Source organism: Centrocercus urophasianus, unplaced genomic scaffold, assembly GCF_019232065.1.
Source record: "Centrocercus urophasianus isolate 14NV4802_14NV808 unplaced genomic scaffold, USGS_Curo_1.0 seq_24, whole genome shotgun sequence".
Classification (NCBI taxonomy): Eukaryota; Metazoa; Chordata; class Aves; order Galliformes; family Phasianidae; genus Centrocercus; species Centrocercus urophasianus.
Genome location: NW_024884800.1, coordinates 16,312,472 through 16,337,705, shown reverse-complemented (window position 1 = coordinate 16,337,705; position 25,234 = coordinate 16,312,472). Strand labels below are relative to the sequence as shown.

General features: G+C 47.3%; 1 protein-coding gene across 4 annotated transcripts; it reads right to left on the bottom strand.

Annotated features, from left to right (window-relative positions):
- Positions 1–403: 403 nt before the first annotated feature.
- Positions 404–25,118, bottom strand: SEPTIN6 (septin 6). Of its 4 annotated transcripts, XM_042825084.1 has the most exons (11): positions 25,071–25,118; positions 21,442–21,556; positions 15,200–15,395; positions 13,892–14,078; positions 13,504–13,665; positions 9,554–9,650; positions 9,106–9,274; positions 8,492–8,624; positions 7,616–7,806; positions 5,745–5,788; positions 2,017–3,409 (listed from the first exon to the last, which is right to left on the bottom strand). In XM_042825084.1, exons 1-10 carry the CDS (start codon positions 25,095–25,097, stop codon positions 5,785–5,787), a joined length of 1,281 nt encoding a protein of 426 aa, XP_042681018.1. In that variant the 5' UTR covers positions 25,098–25,118; the 3' UTR covers positions 2,017–3,409; positions 5,745–5,784. The 4 variants fall into 4 exon arrangements, with proteins under 4 accessions (XP_042681016.1, XP_042681018.1, XP_042681015.1 ...); XM_042825082.1 differs by lacking the exons at positions 2,017–3,409; positions 5,745–5,788 and adding an exon at positions 404–903; XM_042825081.1 differs by lacking the exon at positions 5,745–5,788.
- Between the last annotated feature and the right edge of the window lie 116 nt (positions 25,119–25,234).

Genomic DNA, 25,234 nt, shown 5'->3' with positions numbered 1-25,234 from the left:
CACCGAACCCGGCCCCGCTCTCGCGGAGCGCACCGGCGGCCTCTGTGTCACGTGGCCGCGCGAAACATCGCGAGACGGCACGAGAGCGTAGAGCCCTCCCCGCGGCGGAAGGGCGCCGCCCGGCGGCGAGAAGCGCGCGGCGCTCCGTGCGGCTACGCAGAGTGCGCAGCGCCTACGGAACGGCCACCTGCCGCGCCGCGCCGCGCCGGGCTCACCTTGGGCAGCAGGCGGCGGGCAGCCGGGCAGCGGGCAGCTTACCCCGCGCGACGGCAGAGCGCAGCACAGCGCGGGCTGCCGTAGTTGCTGTTCGAAATGGGCCTTACCGCCTCACAGCGGTGCTGTGAGATAACCCCACCGCCCACGTGGGAGCAAGGCTGCTGGGCAGAAAGGGCACGGACACCAGTGAAAACACACAGCTGTGACTTTATTTCTCTGTTAAAATTAAATACTTTGTTGCTGCCACCATCTCACGTTGCACCGTGTTTCACCTTCCCTTAGATTTGCACAGTTCCCCAAACCGACCCAACGACAGCGGATTGAAAACACCCCCCAGCTCCAAGCCCCGTGGAAGCCCGCAACATTTATATTATTAAAGACATAATTAGGAAGAAAAAAAAAAAGCTCCTAACAGTATTTGAAAATGTATTAGCTACATCATTAGTCCAAACATCACATCTGTGTTCTCCAAACCCGCGGGTAACCCACCAGCCCCCCGCTATCCTGTCACACAGATCACAGGACACCTCATTTAGATACCATGCAAGTCAGTACAGAGCTTCTTACCCCGACACTAACACTGAAATTTGTCCCCCCCGCCCCAGCCAGAGGACCCCTAACCTCTTCTAGAAGTGGCAATCTTCTCCCTCAGACCCCGTGCAGCTGGCGAAGACAGATTAAAAAAAGCTACAGAGAGAGAAAGGGGAAAAAAGAGAAAAAAAAAAACAACAGAAGATTAGCAAAAAAGAGAAAGACATTCAAAAAGCAGAGAAAAGAGATGCAACATGAAAACAGCTGACAGGAGAGGCGGAACCTCCTTCTGTGAGGTCATGTATCTCATGGCACCTTCATGGAAATCACACAAGTAAAACACTTTTTTTCTTTTAAAATACTTTTAATTGCATTCTAATAAGGCAAATGGTCAGGAAGAACAACCAGCAACTTGCAGTATGGGTTAAAGAAAAAAAACCTGCATTAAATGCTTCTTTTAAAAGATAATCTTGAAACCTCTGACTGGTTTTGGAAGGGGGCACTCAATAGTAAAGAATGAAGCAAACCACTCAAACTAGTTTAACTTGCTTTAAAAGAAAAAAAAAAACAACATGAGTTGTACAGGAAATAAAACTGTATTCATAGCAAAACTGAGACAACACACTGCAATCAAGAGTTCTAGCTGCCTTGATTGCCCCAAAGCCAAAGGCCGGGCTGCAGCCTGTTAGCATGAGCAGCCAGCCTGCTAACACAAAATGAAGCCTGTGAGGTTTTAGTACCATCCCAACCAACACCTTCCTAGAAAAATCCTCAGCAGTGGCTTGCATTACCTATCCTGGCTAGCTCTGACACCTGCTTATCTTTCAAAAACCTCTGGGCTTGGAGGGTTTTTGTTGCAGTTCCAACAGCACACACCCTGATGTTTCAGGACGTGTGGATTCCCCCTGCCTGCACACAGTGCAGCTGGAGGATCAGGGACACAAGTAGCAAGACTGAAATGGAAACGCCCATTAAATGCCAGTCTTTACATAGCATTATCCAGAAATAAAAATAGTAAAGGATAAATGATGTCATGAAAATGGCCCCAAGTATGAAGAAAACTTTTTAATCTCTTGACTATTTGATAATCAAACTAAGGTGGTGGTATCATCTTAACGTCACCAATAAATACACTTAAACCGTGTTGTTATTTTGCCAGCAAAAATAACTCAACTCACAGAACTTATTTTTACGTTTTCTGGATAGAGAGGGACTGAGAGAAAGGGGGAGGCTATTAACTGTATGGATTAAAAAAAAGAGAGAGAGAAATTAAAGCTGCAGTGTCCCAAACTCGTTAGGACTCATTTTATATTATTTAATAAAGCAATAACCACCAGTACATAGTAAGACAAGTTCATAACAAGAGTATAGCAGAGAGCAAGAGTAACACCATGGAAAGGTTACAGCTGAAATGCTGTCACGTTTTATTAGACCCTGTGATTTAACAAGTAAATGAAGGTCCATTCCAGCCCATTGTATTCAGGGATAATTACTCAGTACAGAGCCATGGGTTACTGTAAAAGAAGGGCAAAGAAAACAAAAAAAAAGAAAAAAAAAAGAAGTAAATGTTAACCAGAATTCACTGTCTGATGAAGGCTTTATTTAAAAAACAAACAAACAACTCATCCAGAAATACACAGCAAAGACACCTGCAGGCAAACTGTAGCTGCACTCGGCCACTGGGTGAACTCCTGGCCCCAAAGAGCAAACACCTTCTCTTTTAGTGCAAATCTTGCATTAGAACAAGGCTTTTGTTGAGCAGAAAATATAAGAAGCAACTTGTCAACATGTGCACTCTTCTAAACAGATGTAAAAAAATAAAAAAAATTAAAGGTGATACTTTTTGCATTAAGCTGAAAAATTTTTGGAATCACTGAGAAGAAAGGCAAAGAAACGTCATCATCTTTCTTCACAGGCACTGGTGTGTGCAGCAAGGTGACCAGCTTTCCCTGAGATTGGATCCAGGATGTGCATCCAGCCCAGCACACTGAGAAGAAGACAAGGCAGGAGATCCTTCGTGACCCCTGCAGCATTCAGAGAACACTTAGTTGCAAACCATGGATCCAAGTCTGAAAAATCCCCCAGGCTTGGGAACTGAGGATTGGATTCAGGCCGTCACGCCTGCGAGGACGTAAAGTTTGGCAAAAAGTCCTTTAAGATGATTTGATTTGCACAGGACAGCGCAGCAGGGCAATGACAGGTTAGCTACTGCAAACTAAAAAGGTGAGAGGGCAGCCCATCTCTGGACACCACCGCACCGCGTTGCGTTTGCAGTCGACCCCTGGTGGCACGAAAAGCACGCGGCTGAGCAGCTGCTGCCACCATGCAGCCTCGCACAAAACACAGGGGAGAGACAAAAAGCTGCTAACTGAGAAGTGGTGATGCTACAAGCGCCTGGCAGCTGCTATGGACCAGAGGGGGAGTTATCAGCCACAAGCATCTCTCGCCAGTTCCACAGAGGCTGTTGCTGAGTTCTTCACAGAAACAACTGTAACCCAGAACAGCCAAGGGTGCGGACTGTGGCTTAGAACAGACTGGTGAGCACAGGAAGGGAGCAATGAGAGAAGGTGAGCAAACAGGCACAATGGCATGGCTGCGTGTTAACCGAATGTGGGGGCATTCGCTTCTGGTGCGAAGGGAAAGGTTCTACAGGAAACCCGAACTGAAAATGAAAGAAAAAGGCAGATTAATGGTTTTATGGATTAATGAAAAAAAAAACCCACCAACAACAACAAAAAAACACAAATATGCTTCCTAACACACACACACAAACAGGAAATGTTGCTATGTGTTAATAAAGTTTAATTTGACTACAAAACATGCTTTATGCAGACACACACACACACTCAGCAGTGGGATGAACCACATTGCTTCTCTAAAACAATCCTTTCACAGTTTTTGCAAGCTACAGAACTCCTCAATGGTGACTTATTTATACCCTTGCAAAACACTGGGGCCTGCAATACTGTATGGATCAATATTGAGAGTATTATTCTGAATTCTGAAAAAGTATCATGTATACATATTTAATTCAACTAGGACAAATGCCCATTGAAAAAGGCACTGTCTGTGTTTGTATAGTGGAAACAAAGATCTTTATTTGATTCCAAGCCTAACACACAACAGTGTACAGTTACACAGGCTTCCAAAAGCAATCCAATCCCAACAGGAATCAGTAATGTTCACTCTCAACTGCACTTTAGCTGTGCCTTCATACTTAGCACCAGAATGAACACTGATGTTCTTTGAGTTTATTTATCCACATTCAGACCCTGGAAGGAACAGAATTGGTCTTTTCATTGTATTACAGTTATGCTGGCAGCAGAGACATTCATTCTACCAGACTGCTCAAGACGACAGCAGTGCAGGACCCTTCTGAAGCTCTTCTGCCCCACTGAAATTAAACTCAAACACCTCTCACTGACAGCATAACGTACAACTTGCTTTTCAACTTCTCTTGGTGGACACAAGAGGTATGGAATTGGGTAATCAGCTGTTCCCCACTTGAGGGCAGACCACAAGATAGTTAGGATTCTGTCTGATAGAAAACGTAAATCCTAGGTTTGTGTGCAGGGAAAGCTGGCCTAGAAGCTGAGTTGTCAGGATGTTTTATAATTAAATGCTGCTGCTCCAACATATCCCACCTCAGGGAAGCCTGTGTTCAGGCTGGGGATGCTGTTGTCCTCATACTGGGTAATAGATACTGTTGCTCTGTCAAGAAGCAAGACATTCCCTTAAAAGCTTTCCCTCTCCTCTCACCAGAGAATCAACAGCAAATTAAAAAGGCTCATTTAAAAACACTCAGCACAGCTGTAAGTAACCCACTGTCATTAGCAGTTTAGCTAATAATGATGCTTTCCTGCCAGGCAGGTGCATTTCTTAGACATCTTTGTTTAAATTAGCCTTCACTTTGCACTTCCCACTGCAGATGCTTATTTATGGCTACGTTTGTAAACCCTTTCAGACACCCTTCTCTGTTCGACAAACCTGCCAATGACTATCTAGTCATTTCATATCCCTACTAATGTGGAAACAAAGACACTCTGGACAGACTCACAGCAGGACACTGCTGACAGAGCTCTGCTTCAGTGGGAACCCTCTGTGCCCTGGCAAAACTCATCAGAGACTCAGATGCTGGCCTCAATTGGAGGCAAAGCGCTCTGGCAGGCTTTCTGGCCACAGCTTGAGCACAGCCCTCTCCTTCCACTAGCCTTACCCAAACCACACACACTTGGCATGACTCCCAGACATGCGCCTGCTACAAGTGAATATCTATCCACAGGGCAGCCCGCTGGAGCATTGAAAATGTCATAAAGTGTCTTAGAATATATTCAGAGCTTTCCGTTATCTGCTGAACACTCCACATCTCTCATGATTTTAGAAAATCAACTACAGTCCATCGACAATACTCACACACTCTTTCTCTGGTGCTTTAGGATAAATGAAAACTCTAGTTTGGGCAGACTCTACCATCTGTTGGGAGTGGAGGAAATAGAAACTAGTTTGTATCCTGCACTGTAACCAAGCTAACCCTGTGACTTGAAGGGGTGGGAGCAAAGGAAGGAGAAGGAAGGAAAGAGATCTGCAGGCTAGCTGGGCTCCATCATCATATCTCCATAGCAATTGTTGCCATAGTATCGACATGGCCTATGTGATTAAGAATCTCATTTATTTCTGAGGGAGTCAGAAAGATAGAGACAGCAAACTGCTGGAAACATTTATAAGGAAGAGGGCCTAATCCTTATCTTTCCACATTTAATGTCCAGATATTGATTCCATCCGCATTTCACTCTGCCACATTTTTGAAGACACGCTTCATGGCATCCTTGCTCTACAGCTTTCTATAGAAACAGAGTGAAAAGCCCGTACAGTAAAGGTGAAAGCAGAATAAGACAGAGATGATAACACTTAGAGGCTTCTGGAGTTGCATAGGGTCTGCTTTTTCAGGAACTGTAACTGATCCCACTGTGAGGTCTATATATGTTAATGACGCTTACCAGGACAACGTGCCTCATGCACCATGCAGCCAAACAGCAGTTAACTGTAAAACAGCATACATGTAAGAGCTAATGATGATGATGATGTAAAAATAATAAAAAGAAACCAAGCCATGATTAGTGCAAACTACTGAGCTTTGGTCAAAAAGAGTAATCTGTGAAAGAAAAAGACTACTGTACTGCCAGCCACTATTGAACAAGACACAGTTAAGCTACTGGCTTGTGAAATTCATGGATTGTTATAGAGATTCATGATCTAAACACAAAAATGAATCATTAAGGGCAACTGGAGAGGTTAGAGTGAAGAAAGCTCTGCCATTTTTAACACTGTTGCTTTCCAGGAGGAGGGAGAGACAACCTAATTTCTTCCCAAGCCTGAATCAAGCACTGATCTACCACTTGCACAGAGTTCACCCTGCCCCAGCATTAATCAACAAGGACGGTACCAGTGCATTTTCATAGGAGTATGTTTCATGTCAGGAGTGCTTCTGAGACCAGAACTGCTTCTAGGAACAAGTATGTGACTTGGACCACAGCTACTGAGTGCTCAAAGTACAGGGCATGTCATCTCCCTTCTGGGCATTCCTGACCTGGACTAATCTCAGCTCAGAAGTCTGCAGTCCTCAGCATGCAGACATCTGAGAGCTGTAAGCATGAAAAAAACACAGCTGTGTACTCCTCCCAAAGGCTGGGGAGAAAAGTCTGGCCCAGTTAGTCTCAGGCTCCTCAGTACAAAAGCACATTAAAAACCCCTGAAGGTAATTCAAAAAGGCAAATCAAAATATGCACTGGAAAAAGGAATGGACAAGTGAGAAAAGGGCAGGAGCACTAATTGCTCATTGCAAAAGAATGTTGACACTGTAGCAGTTCCAGCTCAAAACTAAAATGACTAAAACAGGATCTGATTCTGGTTGTTGGGTCTTTCCTCTCCTGTCTCACTTGATTCCAAGTATAACAGTTAAGGGTTATTTTTCCTGACAAGCAGTCCTCTCAGCTATCTGGGCATGTGCCATATTCTTTATATTAACAGCAGTTCCCCATGTACTAAAACTGCCTTGTACAGGCAGGATCTACTATGGATTTGCTTCACGAATGTGCAGAGAGGGGATGACACAACAATGGTATAAAAAACAGACACTCTTCTATCTGCACGCTGCTCTTTGTACACGTGCTAAAGTGGGACAGCCCTCCGTTTCACATTATGTACCACTTCTCATTGCTAGGTAAATCAGCTGCACAGCTGGGTTGCTATTGAGGAACCACAGAACATTAAGATATCCCAGAGCATGAGACACTGACAAGGGGCTGCAGATCCTGTCACGCCATTCCCTTGCATGGGGAACCCTTCTAAACCTGTGCATTATCTCTCACTGCTTCTGGGAAGGTCAAATTTTGGTATAAGGCTGTAGAGACTACTACTGCTTTCAGAGACTTACTCTTTGCAGATTCAAGAATTCAATACTATTATGTTCCCCTGAACAATTTCCAAAGCTTTTTCTAAATCTATTCAACACCCTAAAATAGGACACACTCCTCTCTAGGGTAGCAGGATACTCCTGCTAACCACACCCTAACCTCCTACTTCCTTAGAGACACTGACAGACCAAAGGAAGGGCAGGGAATCCCAGCAAATTGAACCAAGTTCATTCTCTTCCATGCTGTCAGCAACCAGTAAGGGAGGCTGGTACTGTGCTCCCTGCTCCTGAGGATGACACGTGGAGCTAAAATACATCCAGCTACCACTCAGACTTACTAGGGATTGTATCTGTCTGCAGACCTTCCCCTGATAAGGACTGGCTAGGTTGGGAAAGAGATACAAATACCCAGAAAATATTAAAAGAGCAGCAAATAGCATCAGGTTAACAACTTACTTTTTTCTTTCCTTATCTCTCTTAAGAGTTTGTGATCCTCCAGCCTGCTGAGCCTGAGATTGGAGCAATTCAGCTGCTGTCTTCCTCTGTTTAAATGCATTAACTTCATCATCCAAAGATTTCTTCTTATCCTCCAGCTTCTTTTTTTCATCCTGATGTAACTTCTTCAGACGATCAAACTTTTCATGGAGCTAGAGAGAAAAGAGAGAGGTGAACTCTACCAGCCACTCTGTTCACAGAAGAAAGGCAGAGGATTCTCATGACATCTCAGCCCACAAATCCCTGTTGGACTTTACATTGTTTCTTGCACCCTGACCAACAATGCATAGACAAAGGGCAGGAAAAGTCTTCTTCCAAAGCATCCTGCACAACAAGCACTACTGTAGTGAGGAACCAGTGCACAGACTAACAACAGAGGACTGGGAGAGCATAATCACTAACAAATAAATTAATAATCAATCCACTTCATTTTCTTAACAGAGTTGTTGGCCTTATTTCTTTTAAAATGCAGTAGTGGGTTTTCATGCCCCTCCCCAGCTCTAGGAAAGTTGTATGGGTATAATTTTTATATTACAAGCTTGTATCAGGGGTTCCGTTTCTCTCCTTGAATTTTGGCATGCCAAAGCTGTCAGTCAGAATCAAAGTATATGGCACTTTCATGGCACACTAAGCTGTACAAGGCAACCTTACAGGACAAGTACATTAATGTACCACATTAAACTTTAGTTGTTTTTGTTTGTTTGTTTGTTAGTTCTTAATAAACTAACTTTAATAAACTAAACTTAAACCACACTGCAGGAAGTGTGTGTGGCAGCAGCTGCCTACTTGGAAGTATATCACGCATAACCACAAAGAGACAAGTACTGTACTGCTCACCTCTTTTTCAGCTTCCTTCAGCTCTGCTTCTTTTTCCTTGACCCTCTGGACAAACATTTGCCTCATTGCCTCTTCCTTTTTTTGCAGTTCCCCCAGAAACTCATTTCTTTTGGCCTCATAAGTTTCTTGTAAGCTAAAGAGAAAGAAGAAAAGCCCCGTGATACAACTGAAGACAAACTCTACTTTCCCCAAGTCTCTCAAATCAGGCTTTCACCATGAATACTGCTTTCCTACCACCCACCCATGTATGCTCAAAGTCACTTTATCCAGTCATTTCCGAGGTATGTAAGCTATTGTACTTTCCCTATATGCTGAATGTTGGGCAATTCAGAGAGACCAGCTGGCAACAAACACTCGTTCAGATGGGCACCTCAGTATCCCTGCAGCACTGACACTGTTACGTGTGCCATTTCAGTCAGTCCTGCACGTGCTCTCTGTGCTTTCACCTTCTCCCCCTCAGCCGACACCTTTGCTGAAGTCTAGATTTATCTGACCTGGCAGGTTTTCTTGCCACATTGGTTCCTTATATGCTCTCCCGAGGACACACACAAACACTCAGTGCATCCAGCGATGCTTCCTCCCTCAAGCTCTCCTTCCTACTCCAGGGGTCCCACCTGAAGGGCTTGCTGTCTGGATCAGTGTCCTTGAAACCCATCTCTTCCAGTTTACACCTCCGGTACAGCTCGTAGTGCCGTGTGTGGGTCTGCTCACGAAGGTCTTCCATGTTCACACGGATCAGCATCTCCCGCAGCTTCACAAAATCACAGTGAGCTTCGTTCTCCACTGTAAGAAGACAATAAAGGTAAGAAAGGGGTAGAAACAAAGTTCTCTTCTCACATTCCCCGCTGGGCCACTCCCCCAATAGATTTAACAGCCCTTCTGAACAGAGGACACTGCTGCTATTGTCCTGATGCAAGGATTTACTATTACAAGGACACAAAGGATAACCTCCAAGAGAAATTAAAGTCCAGCAGGCCCCTGCTCCTCTTACAAGAGCGAGTCCACTGCCTCCTGGTGGAAATGTCACCATTTATGTCACGAAACTTTCACGTCTTGACTCACCCTGCACTGTGCCCCAAGGGTACTGACGAGCTTTCATCATTTTGTTTCCTATTTTCAACTCCTCCGTGCTCCCAATCACTGCAAACGGCAAGTGGGCCTGGAACACATTTAATACAACCTTTGTTAGTGCCTCTCAGCTCTGGTTGACTGGATAGCACGCAGAGATTACCACAGACACTGTGCAAGACACTCATTACACACACGCTAATCTTGGGGAGTCTAATCACTGGCTGCTAGCCCAAGACAAGGGGGAGAAGGGAAGGTCCTTTGTGGAAATCTTGTTAGTGCTACCACTCTATGTCCTCTACCTGGCTGATCCTCCCAGCCACAGGGTTTCTCAGGTGAGATGAGCCAGTGCAAAACTAGCATCAGAGTGACAGCTGGAACACAACGCTGTGTGGCTCTGCCTGCGGCGCTGTCCCAGGGGCTTGCGGTGGCTGAGGAGAACATCTGCACAAGCACAGAAGCAATAAACAAGCCTTTTTTTTTTTATCCCCCTCCCACTCCCTCGGCTCATACCAGAACACAAGATAACTTGCTCTATCCGATCAGAAAACTGAAGTCTCTCCTTCTACCCAGATTAACAGGTTTTCTCCCTGCTTGCTTCGTCCCTGCACTTTATCAGCTTCTGCATCCACTGTTCAGGTCTGCTGTTGAGGTCTGCTGCTGGCTGAGCTGGGAAGGACCCTACATTTGCTGAGCTGCAGTGAGCCTACCCAGTACTGATACCAGCTGGTGCTGCCCATAGCATGTGCTGGGGCTCACCCTCACTGCTCCTTTATCAAAACGGCATCTTTTCTCAGGTTCTGAAAAATCCAAAGGCATGTTGATGGCTTATAAAGTCCTTGTGATACTGATGGCTGTACAGCAAGAGGGCAAAGGAGGCTGAATCGAGGGATCATAGTCACAAGAAGGGACACTGAAGAGAGCAGAGCACAGCTGGTACCACTAACTCGACTGTGTCTCGCTACTCTCTTTAAGCCAGGCCACACTCCATAAGAGACAGTTGTTTCCAGTACCTGATGCTTAGATACAAGGAGGAATTTGCTTGTTGTGACCCAGAAACACAGAATAGTCACTTCTGTGTAAAGGTTCTTCTCCCGTTCTGTAGAGAGGTTAAGAGAATTTCCCAGTACAAATTCAGCCAGGTTGGAATAGAACTGCTCCCAGCACCTCAGCAGAGCTCACCCCTCATTCCCCAAACTCAGGCAAGAAAACCCCATCTCTGCTATCTTTGCTGCATTTGTCTGTTGTGCAATACGTGAGGTCTCTCCCCACCTCTGCCTGCTCCTGGGAACCATACAGCCTTCCTCCAAGCTGCAGAGAAGTCGACTGCAAGGTTTCAGTACTTAAAAATAAAGCTGCCAGCTCCATGCACTCAACCCTTCTGCTGAGTTCTGTGCAGAGACATTTGTTAGCTGGAGCCTTTAAACTGTGTTTGGTTCTGGGCAATTAAAAGTGCCTCAGGTTACCAATGTATGGAAGATCAGTGACCCCAGATTGTTTACAGAAGTAAGTAGAGAAGTTTTAATTTCAGAGGTGATCTGAAATAACGGAGAAGTGAGTAACAGGACAAGAAAAAGATTTCAGGGTGTTTTCTACTTTCAGAGTGTGACTCATACAGCCAAATAGCAACGCTGCCTGCAAGCACTCTCAAAGATGGGCTCTTCAGCTTTTATTGCCTGGCCTCACAACTCTCTCACGAGGGACACAGCAGTACAAGTGGGGCTTAGTGGTCAGTCTGGAGGGGCTGTTCTGGGCTGTGAGGAGGCCCTGAGCACCACAGCCTCCTGAGGCACCCTTCACACAGTTACTTTTACAATCGTGTTGACATGCCAGCATATGGAAGGATGAGTGTCAGCACAGAGCTAGGCCTATTCTGCTAGGGGTTCACCTATCAGTACCAACTGTTCAGCTGCTGTTTTTGCTAGGCAGAAAGTGCTGGTGATTTCCTTTTCTAAAAGTAAGTTCCAGCTCCCACCATGTGGAGCAGACAGCTCATATAGTTGCACATGGCTTCATTTAACTACCAGGTGTAGGGAGAATATATTCTGCAGTAATTAAATGAATTCATTCAAAATGGAAAAGCCAGCTGGGAGCTGAAAGAATAGCAGAGATTGCTTTTTGTATTATGATTTAAGAATAAAACCTGGATGGGAGGAGATCCAAAGCATTTTGGAGAGTATTTTCAAGTGCTCTCTACATCTCTTGTAAACATACACACAGTGAGATTCTCAAAAAGACCAAATTGATTTCAAGCAAAATCAAGCATCTTGTTCTGAAGATTTGTTTAATCCGACTGGTGTCTAAATACTGCACTTGACACCTCTGTTCCTGGCTAAATACTTCTTCTGATCAGAATGGCACAGATTTTGTATCTTAATTTCTGTCACATCAGGCTGTTTCCTCTTTGTTTAGTAAGTCAACTCTGAACGCAAAATACTCTGAAGAGAATTCCTTATGCATCAGTATAATAACCTAGAATGCATATTAAGTAATGAGTTTGCATATTTTAAAACCTAATTTTACTTGTCATAGCAAAGATAATCAAAGCAGGTCATAAGCAAAACATTAACTAATCAAGAGATCAGTCTCAACTTTCCCTGCATTAAAAAAAAAGAAAAAAAAGAAGAGGTAGCTGATGTAGAATGTTTGCTGCTCATCAAGAAGCACGACTTGAGCATTTATAACCTTTCAAAGACATTAATCTGTAACAGACAAAGACAATGAAGCTTTCTGTAGAAAAGCACAAACACAAAGGTGAGGGCAGCTGACAAAAATTGAAGTCTGCTGTTCAATTTCAAGCGTGATTAAAACTGGCAGTTTAAGTTACAGACCTCACACATCCCATTCTAGCTCTTTTACTGGTCTCAGTCCCTCCACAAACACATCTCCTGACCTGTAACATGGGTAGATTTGTTTTCTGTAAAATTAGTATCTATATATAAACGTTTTGCAGGTCTGCAAAAGAGCCCTGACTTCATTCAGGTTCTAGCCTGTCTCGTCCCCATAAATCTGGTGTATGATCACGGCCAGAACCACTGATTGATCACCTGGGGAAAGGACTGGGTCAGCCCTGGGAGCACAGGAGAAAGCAATTCAGCTGTGTGACAGAAAGGGATGGAGCCTGGCTGCACCCCTCTTAGACCCTATTTAAGGGCTGACTGCCACGGGGGAAGGATCTCTGGTTGGAGATCCCCCCACTGTGGAGTCTTTCCTGCAAGCCCAGATCTTCAGAGATGGGTGAGCACCTTTACTTTCCCTTTGAAATACCATCCTATCCATGCTGGTCCCTTTGCTGTTACAGTCCTATGTTGCCCTTCCACTGCATCAATCTTTTCAACTGTAACACCTGGTGATCATGATTTGCATCAGTTTAACAGAGGATTTAAAGAGCTGATCTCTCTGTGCATCAGTTGATACAACCCAGAATGCCTACAACAGCATCATATATGTTTTCTCTTCCTACTCTGAGAGTGACCAAAAGCAGACATTTGGAAAAGAGAGAGGCCACTGGGAGAGGAAACACCCATCAAGGATAACAAGGCTGTTTGGTGTGAAAAATGCAGAGCATAGAACAGAGACTACAGACAGTCTGCTCACTGCTGCAGACAGATAATATTCATCTGATTATTCACAACACAGGACTGGCCATGCCCAGCATGGCCAGACTTCACCATCTGTCCAATTCCCTGCACGAACCTCAACACTTATGCATTAAGACAAAGAAGGGGTTAAACTCCATCTGCTTTCTGACTAGAAAAGCCTGCCAGAGAGCCAGTAGCCTTCCTCAAGGCTCTGCTAGCATAGGATGACACTACAAAAACATGATCCTCTGTTCTTAGGAGACAAAATAAAAGGGAAAGTGGAATTAAGGAACATTCCAATATAGGCCACCACCCCTACAGTGACAGACCTGTTCTGGGAGAGCAGGAAGCAGAGTCACTTACATTCATTGTTCCATTTATCTCTGCCACTGATTCATCATCTGTTGGGAACTGGTAGATCTGAACCCCGTTACTGACCAGTTCACTTGTGATCTTGATTTTAAACTTGGTCAGCTCACTTTTGGAAATGGCATCAGATTTGGCAATTATAGGAATAATGTTGACCTAGAGAGAAACAGAGAGGTAAGTCCTAAGGTTGGCTCCAGGTAATTTTTCCAAGTCTGTAGTACAACTTACAAAAACTTAAAAGCACTCAGTAAGTCTAACGGATTCATCTGCCAACTGGGCCATAGCATAAGGGCTATGCAGGTGGAGAGACAAGCCCTGGAAAAGCAGCAGCATTTCCATCACGTACATGGTGACCTGCACAGTAACAGTTAAAATTGCCTACCTTGCTGTCAAGCTTCTTCATTGTTACCAGGTCCAAGGATTTCAGTGAGTGGCCTGTCGGAGCAATGAAGTACAAGCAAGCGTGGATCCGGGTGTCATGGTAATTATGCAAGACCCTCTTTATCTTCAGTTCTTCTTGCAAGTAGGCTTCAAACTGAGCATCGATGAACTCAACAATGGGCTTGTAGCTTTGACGAAAGGAAAAAGATTTTTACATCTCACAGAGGTTAACCAGCCCTGCTCCATTGCCAGCTTTTTAAAAAAGAGCTGCTGCTCCCCTCCTCCTCACCCATATGAAATATAAATGAAAAACTGACAAGAAGATGTGGTCTTGCATCAGACTCCATCAGCCTGTTTGACAATTCAGCAGAGAGGAGAAACACTACTAACAGGGGCTACAGAGGCTGTGGGTTACTACAGACTAATTTCCTCCAGAGAAAGTGGCCTCATACTTCAAAATGTGAGAGGGAGAGATGCTTTTCAAAGGAAGGGTAAAGCAGACTCATTGGCAGCAGTGTGCAACTCTCGCTTGCACCCAGGGAATGAATGGCTTGCTGTTCTCACAGTCCCAATTCCTACAGGTGAAAGATGCATCTCCATTTACTACTACCATTGCCCTGTGTTCTAAGGCAGAAAAACCCTGCAACTTCCTTTCCAAGTCCATCTGAAATACAGAGCTTGTCAGACTTGCAATGCAAAGAACATCAGTGCATCTTAAAACTAAAATGAGAATCCAACAGACCCACAACAAAGCAAACTCCACCACAATGCCTCTGTGAAGATGGACATTAGAGAGGACCTGGTGGAATTACACACTCCTTCACCACCATGCTTTGGTCCTGCTGGGACATGAGCTGCCAGAGATACTTCCCAGATTACATTTCAATGATTACTCATCATGCTTCCAGAGGCGAGATGGAAGAGCCCTGCCAGAAGCGGCCATTAAACCAAACAGTCACTGGTCCACACCAGATGTTTGGTTGCAAGTTTGCATTCAGTACAGCACAAGGCAAAGAGCACAGAAATGCCCTGCAGCATTCCAGCAATCCCCACCAGATGAACTTGGGCAGAAGGCTACCAGCGGGCCAGATATTGTTCTGACAGCGTAACAAAAGCTGCTCTGATAGCTGCAGCAGTGATGACACACCACAGCCTCTCTCCTCTTTTCTCCCTGTCCCATCCCCAAAAGATGACATGGGCAACTTGTGAGAAGGAAAGAGGAGAGGATAGTCTGGCCCAACTAGGATACAAAAGGAAAGCCTGCACAAGTGAACTGGGTCACGCTACAGCGTCTCTGCCTTTCACTTACCTGTCCTCTTTGTTGATTTGATCCCCAAAGCCCACTGTGCTTACAATAGTCAGTTTGAGGTTGACGTTGCTCTCTTGCAGGTCATAGGTACTGGATTTCAGCTGGACCCCAGGCTGTGAGTGAGATGCTGGGTCACCTTCAAATTTGGTGTTGAAAAGCGTGTCCATGAGAGTGGACTTACCAAGGCCAGTTTCCCCTATTGGACAAAAAGAGAGACAAAATGTTTTGTTGAATATTAACATGGCTTGCCCTTTCAGTAAACCCTGTTAATTCAAACACTAACAAGGGTGAAACTGTAGCAGATGAAAGCAGATCTCATGCTCCAAAGGGATTGTCTGGCAAGCAGAAAGGCATGTACAATGGGAGGTCTGTATTCTGGGCAAATTACATTTCACAGTCTAATGGCCATTAATATCATAAGAAAAGAGAGATGAAAAGAAAGAGTTGAAAAGGCAAGGGGGAAAGCATCATTCAAATCCTGCAGATACCCATAATGCACTGAAGAAGATGCTGCTTTCATCAGTAGGCAAGGAGAGGAAGGGAGAAATGGGGCCCATGGCCTCTTCTTAAAACAGATGCTCCAGGTTAGTATTTCTGTAATTAGCAGTCACTAAAATAGCTTGCTTCAGTACAGAAACACTGAGTCGGTTCCTACCCTACAGCAAGCTGTGCAGTTGGTTTCTTGCACCCACAATTTGCTGAGTTGGGGGACAGCCTTCTAGCCTGGGGAGGGGCATTTTCTCTTATATCTCATTTCCATACACCTAGGGGCTGTGCAACTTACACTCAAAAACCTGCTTCCAAAAGCTCTGCAACACTGAACTGTTATTTGGATTCCATCTATCAACAGAGAGCTGTTTCCTTATCTGGTGTGAACAGACAAATCTGAGAGACCAGTCTTAAATTTGTTTTAGATACATCCCATGGAGAACAAAACAAACCTCCATTGCACTCATTCCACAGGGCGGCCTCCCTTGCCACACTGACAGCAGAGCCAGCCCTCCAAGTCTGCAGGATCTGCCTTTGCACTACACCTATCAGCAGGCTGCCCTGCTGCCCTGGGAGGACCACTGCGTTTTGGGGAAACCATGATTTCAGAGCTGCTCTTCTGGCTTTTGGTGTAACTTCAGCAGGCAGCTGAACCCCACCCACTGCTCCAGGCCCACCAGGGGGCTGCGTCTCACTGAAGCAGCCTTCCCTCCTTCCCTAAGTCTTGCATCCAACAAAACCATCAATATTTTCCTACTTCACTCAGAAGAAAAGAGCTGCTCGTTTTCGTAGGCTTCAAGCTCTGCAATAGATCCAAAGTTGCATGAAATGCCCAATTCAATAAGGGGAAGCTCCTCCCCTTCCTCCTCCATCCAAATCCCTGTGCCTCACCCCTGCAAGCAGGCAAATTCCTCTCTGTTGGCCCGAGAGGAGGCTTCTCCAGCCCGAGGCTGAAGCACAGGGTAGGGCAAAACTCCACTGCCCTGGGAACTGCACACCATCTGACTGCCTGGACTGAATATCAGTTTCCAGAAGGCAGCAAGAAAGTCAACAGACACCTTGATCTGCAAAGGTGCCTGGGGAGCCAGCCAGCAGCCAGTGCCACACTGTGCTAGGTGCAAACTCACACTGACCTGTCTACAGCCCCAGGGGCAGAAGAGTCAGCACCAGCAGTGTGAGTTGCTGCAATCCCACTCTATTTGGGATGTAAGGGTACCACTTTCCACCAGTGGGTGCACAAAGCATGGAGCACTGCTGTGGTTTGGGTAAGGATTTCAAGAGTTAACATGAGAAAGCCTGCATGACCTCACCAGGCCTTTCTCAGGGATTCCAGGAAAACAGCAATGTAAAAAAAAAAAACCCCCACAAAAAAACACACCCAGACAGACATCTAAACAGCTTGAGAAGGCGGCAGCATTTCCAGAGCTCCTGCCAAGGGTTCCTGCCTGGGCGGGCAGGATGGAGCAGGGAGCCAGCTGCATAGATCCCCAGCGGGCTCCTGGGGACAAGGCAGCTGCTCTCCTGCCCTGCACTCCATCCCACAGGCAGCAGCCCCACACCCAGCCCTGTGGCTGCCGACAGCATGACAGAGGTGCAGCATGACAGAGTGGGGCTGGGAACTGCCCTCTGCAGCCAAGACATGAGGTCCCTGTGAATGGTAGGCAAAATACACCGAAAACTGCCCCTTATTTCTGCCTCCCTCCTCCTTTAAGATGCAAAGCATCCACCTGAGGACAAGACAGACACATTCAGATACATCTCCCATCTCTTAATTGTTGCCTACTTTAAACCAATTTCACATCTGGTTTTCAGCAGCAGCAGTGCAGCAGAGATGGAGGCAAATGCTGAAGATAGAGTACATCTTTATACTCCCATCTCCTGCATGCTACACAGGGCCAGCAAAGGTGACTTTGAATTCAAGATGAAGTTTTCCTTTTGAAAGGGGAAGTTCTAAACTGCTAAGACATGACTGCAGAGGCAACAGTTTCCCACCCAAACACCTACAGCTCCATGTATAGAAAGCAGAACGCCCAGCCATCACCACAGCCAGGTCAGCATGCGCATTCCAGCCGTGTACAAAGAGGGCTCTGCACTGTGTGTCCCACTGCCCAAGAACAACTCAGCCACAGGAACCATGGCATTGGCTCCAAGAGCATGATGTGAGACAATATCAGGCTGAATGAAGTGCTCTGCCACGTGAAATGCAACTTGGAGCAGTGCTACTCTGAAGGGCAAACTGACAGAACAGAGCATTTCTGAGCCTCCCAGGAGTTTCTGCCCGAAACAGAGGCAGCTCCCTGCTGGCTAGAAGATGTAACCACTGCCAAGTGCTGCTTGGAAGGATGGGAGTCCAGATGGAACAGATGGGCTGATGAAAAGGACAAGGCGACTGCACTCGCTCCAGCCAGCAGCGCTGGAATCTTCTCCAAAAACCAGAAATGATGAATGGGGATTAAGGGAGGCAGATTTACCATGGAAAAAGCAGCAGTGTATGCAAATCAAGCAAGAGACGTCCTTGGCAGGGAGATTACTGCCTGATGTCAGGCTTAGATTTGATCTCCAAAACTGTACTTAAGCATTATGCAACCTTGCAGCAGTCTGCTCTCCAGGCTGGCGAAGTGCTGAGGACAGACAAGGTAGGAATGGTGACCTTTATTGTTAACTCTGCGCCAGAAAGCTCTGGCAGCCATTGAAACCCAGTAGCATTGTGCCTTCTCAGCATGGGGCAGATTTTAGGGCAGCCAAGCCCCGGACATGAGGCACCGCTGCCAAAGCACCCTGCAAGCTAAACACCACTGCTGCAAAAGCTGAACCTCTTTGGGTCTGGTGATTCGACCTGCTTTCCCCCAGCAAACAGCTGCCTGCTGCCCCTCCACCTCCAGGCTTCAGAGCCCCAGTTGTGTCACCCTCAGCCCGCTCTCCAGGAGCACACAAGAGCCCTCAGAGCACTCAGCTGTTCAAAAGCACGGAGTGTTTGAACCCCTGCAGAGTCCTTTCAAGAGAGAGCAACATTTGCTCTTCCCCAGATTGACAACCACGGCTCCAGATATCAAATAATGCCATCTTAAAGAAAACGTCTATGTGTGCACAGCCCTTTCACGTGAAGAAATGGGAGCTAATCCAATGTAGCAGGTTTGTCAGGACGAGCCCTGAGGCAGCGCAGCCTGATAAGGCTGTCTCTCAAGGAGAGCAGAAAATAGTTCTTCTCATCTGACAGGCGGAATGGTGAGGCAAAGCCAGGCTGCCAGGGGCAGGAACACGGGTCCACAAATGATGCTGAAGAGCTACAGAGGGCCCTGCGGCCTCCCAGCTGCGCTGCTGCTGCACAGACCTGTGGCTCCTCACCTGGAGGAATTCTGTACTCAGCTGCTTGCACTACCGACTACAAAACCAACCACTTGGCATCCTCCAAGATTCCATCTCACCACCCCACAGCGAGCTGCTGCTGGAGAGCAGATGGCACGAGGAAACCTGTGAACGGCCCTCCTTTTCCCAGCCGATGAACGCTCCCACATCTCCAAGCTCCTCTGGAGACCCAGCGTGGGGCTGAACGTAATGCATGGTGAAATATCTGGCTGGGGTGGTAATTCCAGCACAAACTGAATGCTGGGAGGTAATAAGCCAGAAACCATTGGGTCCAGTCTGGGAGCTACTGAGTATGCAAAGGAAAGAAGGAGAAAAACAGGAATCATTCTTTGTGAGAGGCCTCAAAGTTGTAGCACACCTCTGGGAAACGAGAAGGTAATTTCTACAGCAAAACAGTGGTTTCTCATGGCACTGAGTAGGCTGCTTAGAACAAATCCCTTGCAAATTCCGGGAGGGAGGAAGGAGGAAACTCCTGCTTATAATGTGATGCTAGTCTAATACAGCTATGATGTGGTCAAAACGGAGAAAATTTACCAAATGAAAACCTCAGCTCGTTGTTCCCGTCTCTTTCCACCATCTCATCCAGCACAGAATGTCTCAACCATCAAAGACTTCCCCAGCCTTTGTACTGAACTAACGGATGAACATTTCAGCACAGAGGCTTCAGGAAGAAAATGGCTGTGCTGAGGAATATCAGAGAAACCATCCACAACCCCTAACTTCTGAGAGCTTTGCTCAGCTGCTCTATCTTTGGCTCTTGTCTGACAGAGGAGACAGCTTTCAGCAGGAGAACAGCTAAAAATTGCTCTAATCTGGACGCTCTGCTGAGAGCCATTTTTGCAGCTTTCCTTGGCTCCTCCAGCAGGAGCTGGAGGAATCAGTGGCTCAGCTCCAGCATGGCGCAGAGTAAAGCTGTCACTGGATTTTTCCCCTGACAAACACCACACACAGCTGAAAAACGGAGAGAACCAAAGTGCCTTTCTGTCACGTTCAGCAGCCTATGTCATCAGTTCACTTATTTGCTGTTTTGTTGGCCTCAAGCCTCATTTGCTTTATGTTCTTTCAGTTCTTCACCCCAAACTCAGGCTGCACAAGTGAGACCCAACAGTCTAAATGACAGATGGATTCCGGGAGCTTTTTTTTGTTTTTCTTTCTAAGAGTTTAACTTTGTTACCACAGTTTCAGAGGCTCTGCTAAGCCACCTTAAAGTAGGTGTCTGTCAACTAAACATTTGCAAATCTTTTTTTAAGGGAGTTCATTACATTTTTCTATGTAATAAACTCTCCTCTTTATTTCAGACTCAACCATGTCTGTGTTGCTACTATTCATAAAAGATTGACATTAATAACTAATGCATATTGATCTTGGCAGGTCTTTGTTATTCAGAGGGACAAGCAATTACTGCATTCCAATGCTGCTCTGCAAAGAGAAAAGTAGAGGTGTTCAACTGCTTTCCACACATCCAGGGGAACCTTTAAGCACAGGAGCCATCCGCTGCTGCACCTATAACTTGTAGGAAAACAACCAGCAGCTCCACGTGTGCCAAAGGAAATACTGTCAAACTTCAGCTCTGGGACACGAGAGTTTCACGAGCCCACATCTCTTTCCTGTACAGTACAAACCACCTACTGACTCAGCTTGACAGTGACCTCTACTTGTCAGCAAAGTTTATCATCTCACGGGAATGTCCCTGTCAGGGAGAGTTTTCCTCTCAGCTCCATTTAGCAGTGCTCTCTCTGCACTTCACTCCTCTCATCTCAGACTTAACCCTGCCCTGGGCACACAGGACCCTGTCCCAGGTTGGCACCCTGTGCCAGATCTCTCACAGAGCAGGACGGGCAGCCTCTGTGTGGTGTGGGGCTGACCCCAGCTGAGACATGTAACACATGGCAGCACAGGCAATCACAGCACCACAGCGTGGCCAGGCACTATTTTAATTCAAGTATGTCCTAAAGGAAGGAAAAAAAAACCACCAAAAAACAGCTTTTAATGCTTTAAGAGGAACACGACTGGTATTTTGTTAAAATAATTATAATAATAATTCAATATCTAACCACACAAGACCTCTGAACAAAGTTCTCCAGCACGAGTACCTCTCTGCTTTTAGAAATATGAAATTGAATCACACCAGGCAAATAGAGATCATAATAAAAGCGTGGGATTTTAGGCATTTTATTCCTATGGTTCACTGCTTGGTAAAAAGCCATACTCCATAACGCCAGCAGGGATTTCCCAGGGCACCAGTAAATCATGTTATTTAGAACAGACAGAACAGAGGGATTGGAAGTTTAAAATCAAAGCTACTTTGTTAATTCTGTTACTTGTAAGCTACACCCAGCTGCAGAGGCCTTTTCAGCAACAGAACTTCCCCAGATGGAAATACTCACCCACACACAGGATGTTGAAACAAAACCCATGATTAACTGACTTATTAACCAGCTGGTCAGGCAAACTGTCAAATCCTACGTGTCCAGAAAGGGGGACAGTACGACAGCCTTCACCCTGAAATGCAAGGAAAAATACACAATTGGTGTCATTCTCATGCAAAATACACTTCTCTCTCCACACCCTGAAGACCTCCCAAGTGCAGCCAACTACACAGTCCGTGCACAGATTTTACAGACACTGTAAATCTTGCCTGTGCACACTGCCCTTCTCCAAAACAAACCCAAACAGCACACATAAAACACCACATCTGCCTTATACGAGATGGTAGCCATGTCAGAACAATATTGAACTGTGCAAAGCATTCAGTGCTCAAACATGACGGTCAAAAGAGAGGTGGAAAAACGTTTGTTCCCTGAGTAATTATTGAGAGACTCAAGTCTCACCTTACGCTGAAAGCAAAAAAATAATCTCCACGGCAAAGGAAGGTATTAACGATGCCTCCTCACATGAGCCTATTACAATCCACATTACAGCTTTGATTACAGAAACAAGCCAGCAACAATGAGGAAATCTGTACCTCCATCTGGTATCTGAACAGCCCAAACACAGCTCCTGCACAGCTCGCTGCTGCAGCACACAGCAACACAGAATGCAGCCTTTGAGCTGCCAAACACAGCAGTACCCTCCCCTCAGGCTGCAAGCCCGAGCCTGTTCAGATTCATAGGATGGCCATGAGCACCAGGAGATGTGGAGACTGCTGAAGAAAGCACAAGGGGGGTAGTCTGCATGGCCAGGCAGTGCCACAACCCTGCTGATCTGTGCTTGTCTCACGTTCCCCTCCTGCAGCCCCCAGAAAGGTGTTTCTCACTCCAGATCAAAAGCTCTTTTCTTAACAAGCTATTCAGAAGCCAAAGGTAGAAAATTCCCCTCCAGCCATTTAGGCACATCATCAGCTCACATGAGTTACTACAGCCATAAGGCAACTGTTCATAGGGGTATAATTCTCAATTTATTCCTTCAAAACCCTGCTTTAACGTAAATAAACCTGTTTGTAGGGACAAGCGTGCTGTTTTTCTTTGCTAACTACACCAGTGTTTCAGGCTAGAAAAACATCTCCAGGGAGTGCATTACTCCAGCAGGCTGTCAAAGCACCAGTCCTTGTGTGATTGCTGGTTTGCTGGTGCAGCTTTATTCCCCCAAATGTGAAAATCCAAACAGATTTCAGCCATTAACCGTATCTACAGCCTTGCAATGCGTAACTGTGTTTCCCCACAGCCATATTTTGTCTATCAGCCCGATTCTTCCTGCCAAGATGTTCACCGAGCACCAGCACTATGCCTCCAGACCTTACTGAGCAGCTTTCACCCAAACAACGCAGTGCTGGAACGTGTGTGGGGCTGTTCCCTCCCCGGGAAGGGAGTGCACTGCCCCACTGAAGGAGAAACAGGAGGACAGGGCCTGCAGACAGCATCCTTCCTGCGGATGGAAAGCCAGCACGGGTATCTGTAACACACAGCCCTCAACCTGCACGCTGGAAGGCAGTCTGAACGCTGCTCTCTCCAGGAAGCGTGGGTGGCTGTGTGGGCTCTCATTAAGAACAAATCTTCTCCACAGCCCTAAATATAAGCGCTATCCAGATGGAAAAGAAAAATAAACAGTCAAAGTTAAACTACTCTGGCTCGGAGGAGGCATTTACCCCGCGAGTCATTTCCTGTGCACTCCTCTTCTCCTCACCTGTGGTTTTATCACGCAGTTACAGAGCTTTTCACATTTGTCTCAGGCCAGGAAACGAGCGCTGCAAAACGCGATTTTCGGTTGCAGCAGCTGAGCCACCATGTGAAACACAGCTATGTGGCACACACAGCTGTAGATGCCCCAGCCCAAAGCCTGCAAGGCCAGGACATTGCAAGAGCCTGTGTACTAGAAGCAGATTTGGAGGTGTCACTGCTGCCCATGCCCTACCGAGTGTCAGATGGACGGCCAAGAGCTCTTGCACCTCCCCTGGCTTTGAGCTGGCCTGGCTGTGCACCAAAGGCAAAGGCGGGCAGTGGCAAGGCAGTGTGAGTGCCAGCACTGCCCCAAGATGCCCATAACTGTGTTTTTCCCCACACGTGCAGAACGACCTCCGAGGAGAACAGGCTGTTATTGCTGAGGAAGCAGCAAAGTGTGATTAAATTAAAAGAACAAAAAGAGCAACATGTGCTCTTGCTGCACTGCCAGGCAGGGCTATCTCAGAGCAAAACTAAAGGTCGGCCTTGTGAATAAGTTGTTTCATTTCTCCATCTCTGGAGGATTTTCACATCTTTTCTGAAGGCTCCTCCACGCCACAGACACCACTGACCCAACTCCTACAGAGAAGTACCAGAACGATATAGGAAATGCAGAGATGCTATAACAATGTACTCCAAGCCTAACAGTGCCTCACATTAAACAGCAGCTTACACAAAGGGCGTAAGGTTCAGACTGCAGTTCTCTCAACCTTTACAGGGCCCTCAGGATGAACAGCCATGAGAGCAGTACCCAGACCCTTCTGCACCAGGGGGGTCCCACACTGTTGCTCCAGAGCAGGACAGAGAGACCTGCCTGAGGCATAGCCGCCCACGAAGCCCCACCACAGCGCTCAGCATGGCTGCTGCTGCCTCTGCTGAGAACCAGGCCGGGAATTCCTGCACTGCAGCAGGGCTGCCCACACCAGGAGGCAAACAGCAGATCCCAAAGCCGGGAGAGTCCCCAGCCCTGTCCATACAACAGCTTTTCAGATTGCATTTAAACAAGAACAGCATCGGATCCCTTCCCCTGACGTTGGCCTTGTGGCATCCTCTTCCCCAGACTGCATTTGGCTCCAATTCAACAACAAAGCAGAGCAACGCTCGTACCAATTCATTCTCGCATGTTCGGGTCCGTAATTCTCTCTTGCAATTACCCAGCAGACAGCGATGACGCTCTCCGTGAAACAAACGCAACGCACGAACGTCAAGCACAGGTAAAGACTTTGCGTTTCTTTCCCTCGCTCAGCTGCTAACAGCCCAGCAGGACGAGCACAAAGGAAGAGCAAAAGAGTGGGAGCAATGGACCGCATCCAGCCAGCCACCGAAGGGCCGAGCACCGCCCGCTCTCAGGCGCACCGCATCACGCGAGCGCTTCCGAAAACCGCCGTTCCGACCGCCTTTGGTTCCGTTCCTCGACGCCCATGCCAAAGGGCCGCGGGTCGGGGCTGCTCCCGGGAGCGGCGTTCCCCGGCGATGCCGGCACACGGCCCTGCCCTGCCGCACGGCCGCACGCCGCTCCCCCAGCCCCGCACCGCGGTGCAGCACAGGACGCAGCACAGCCCCCCGGGGCTCCCAGCGGGGTGGGCGGGCACAGCTCCGCGGAATGAGACCCCTGGCCCGCACGCACACACCGACACAGACAGGCACACACACAGACACGTGCGGTCGGACGCTCTCCGCACGCGGACTCTGCGGAACCCCGCACCGTTCCCGCGTCCCCCGCGTTAGGGCCCTCCGCAGCCGTACGGACGGGCGCTGCGCGGTACCGCCGCTCCCCCTACGGGAGCCCCGAAACCCCCGAGGGCCGCCGCTCGAGCCGTCCGTCGCCCGCGGCCCTACCCGGGCCGACCCGCTCTCACCTGCCGCGCCACCTCGGCCGCCGCCATCGCTGCCCGCCCGCCACAGGGGCCCGCCCCGCCCGACCGGGCGGCTCCGGACGCGCCCACCGCGCCGCCTCACGGGGGTGGAACCGCCTCGTCGCCCCGCGCCGCGAGCCCAGCCCGCTCTGCGACCTCGCGCCGCG

Bases quoted from the DNA above. Each gene is read 5' to 3' on its own strand.
- SEPTIN6 (XM_042825080.1), bottom strand. From the start codon at position 25,097: ATGGCGGCGGCCGAGGTGGCGCGGCAG. The intron at 9,275-9,553 runs GTGAGTCAAGAC...GTCTTCTTACAG, and splicing joins CCCTTGGGGCACAGTGCAGG to TGGAGAACGAAGCTCACTGT. The intron at 8,625-9,105 runs GTGGGACCCCTG...CTTTCTCTTTAG, and splicing joins CCAGACAGCAAGCCCTTCAG to CTTACAAGAAACTTATGAGG.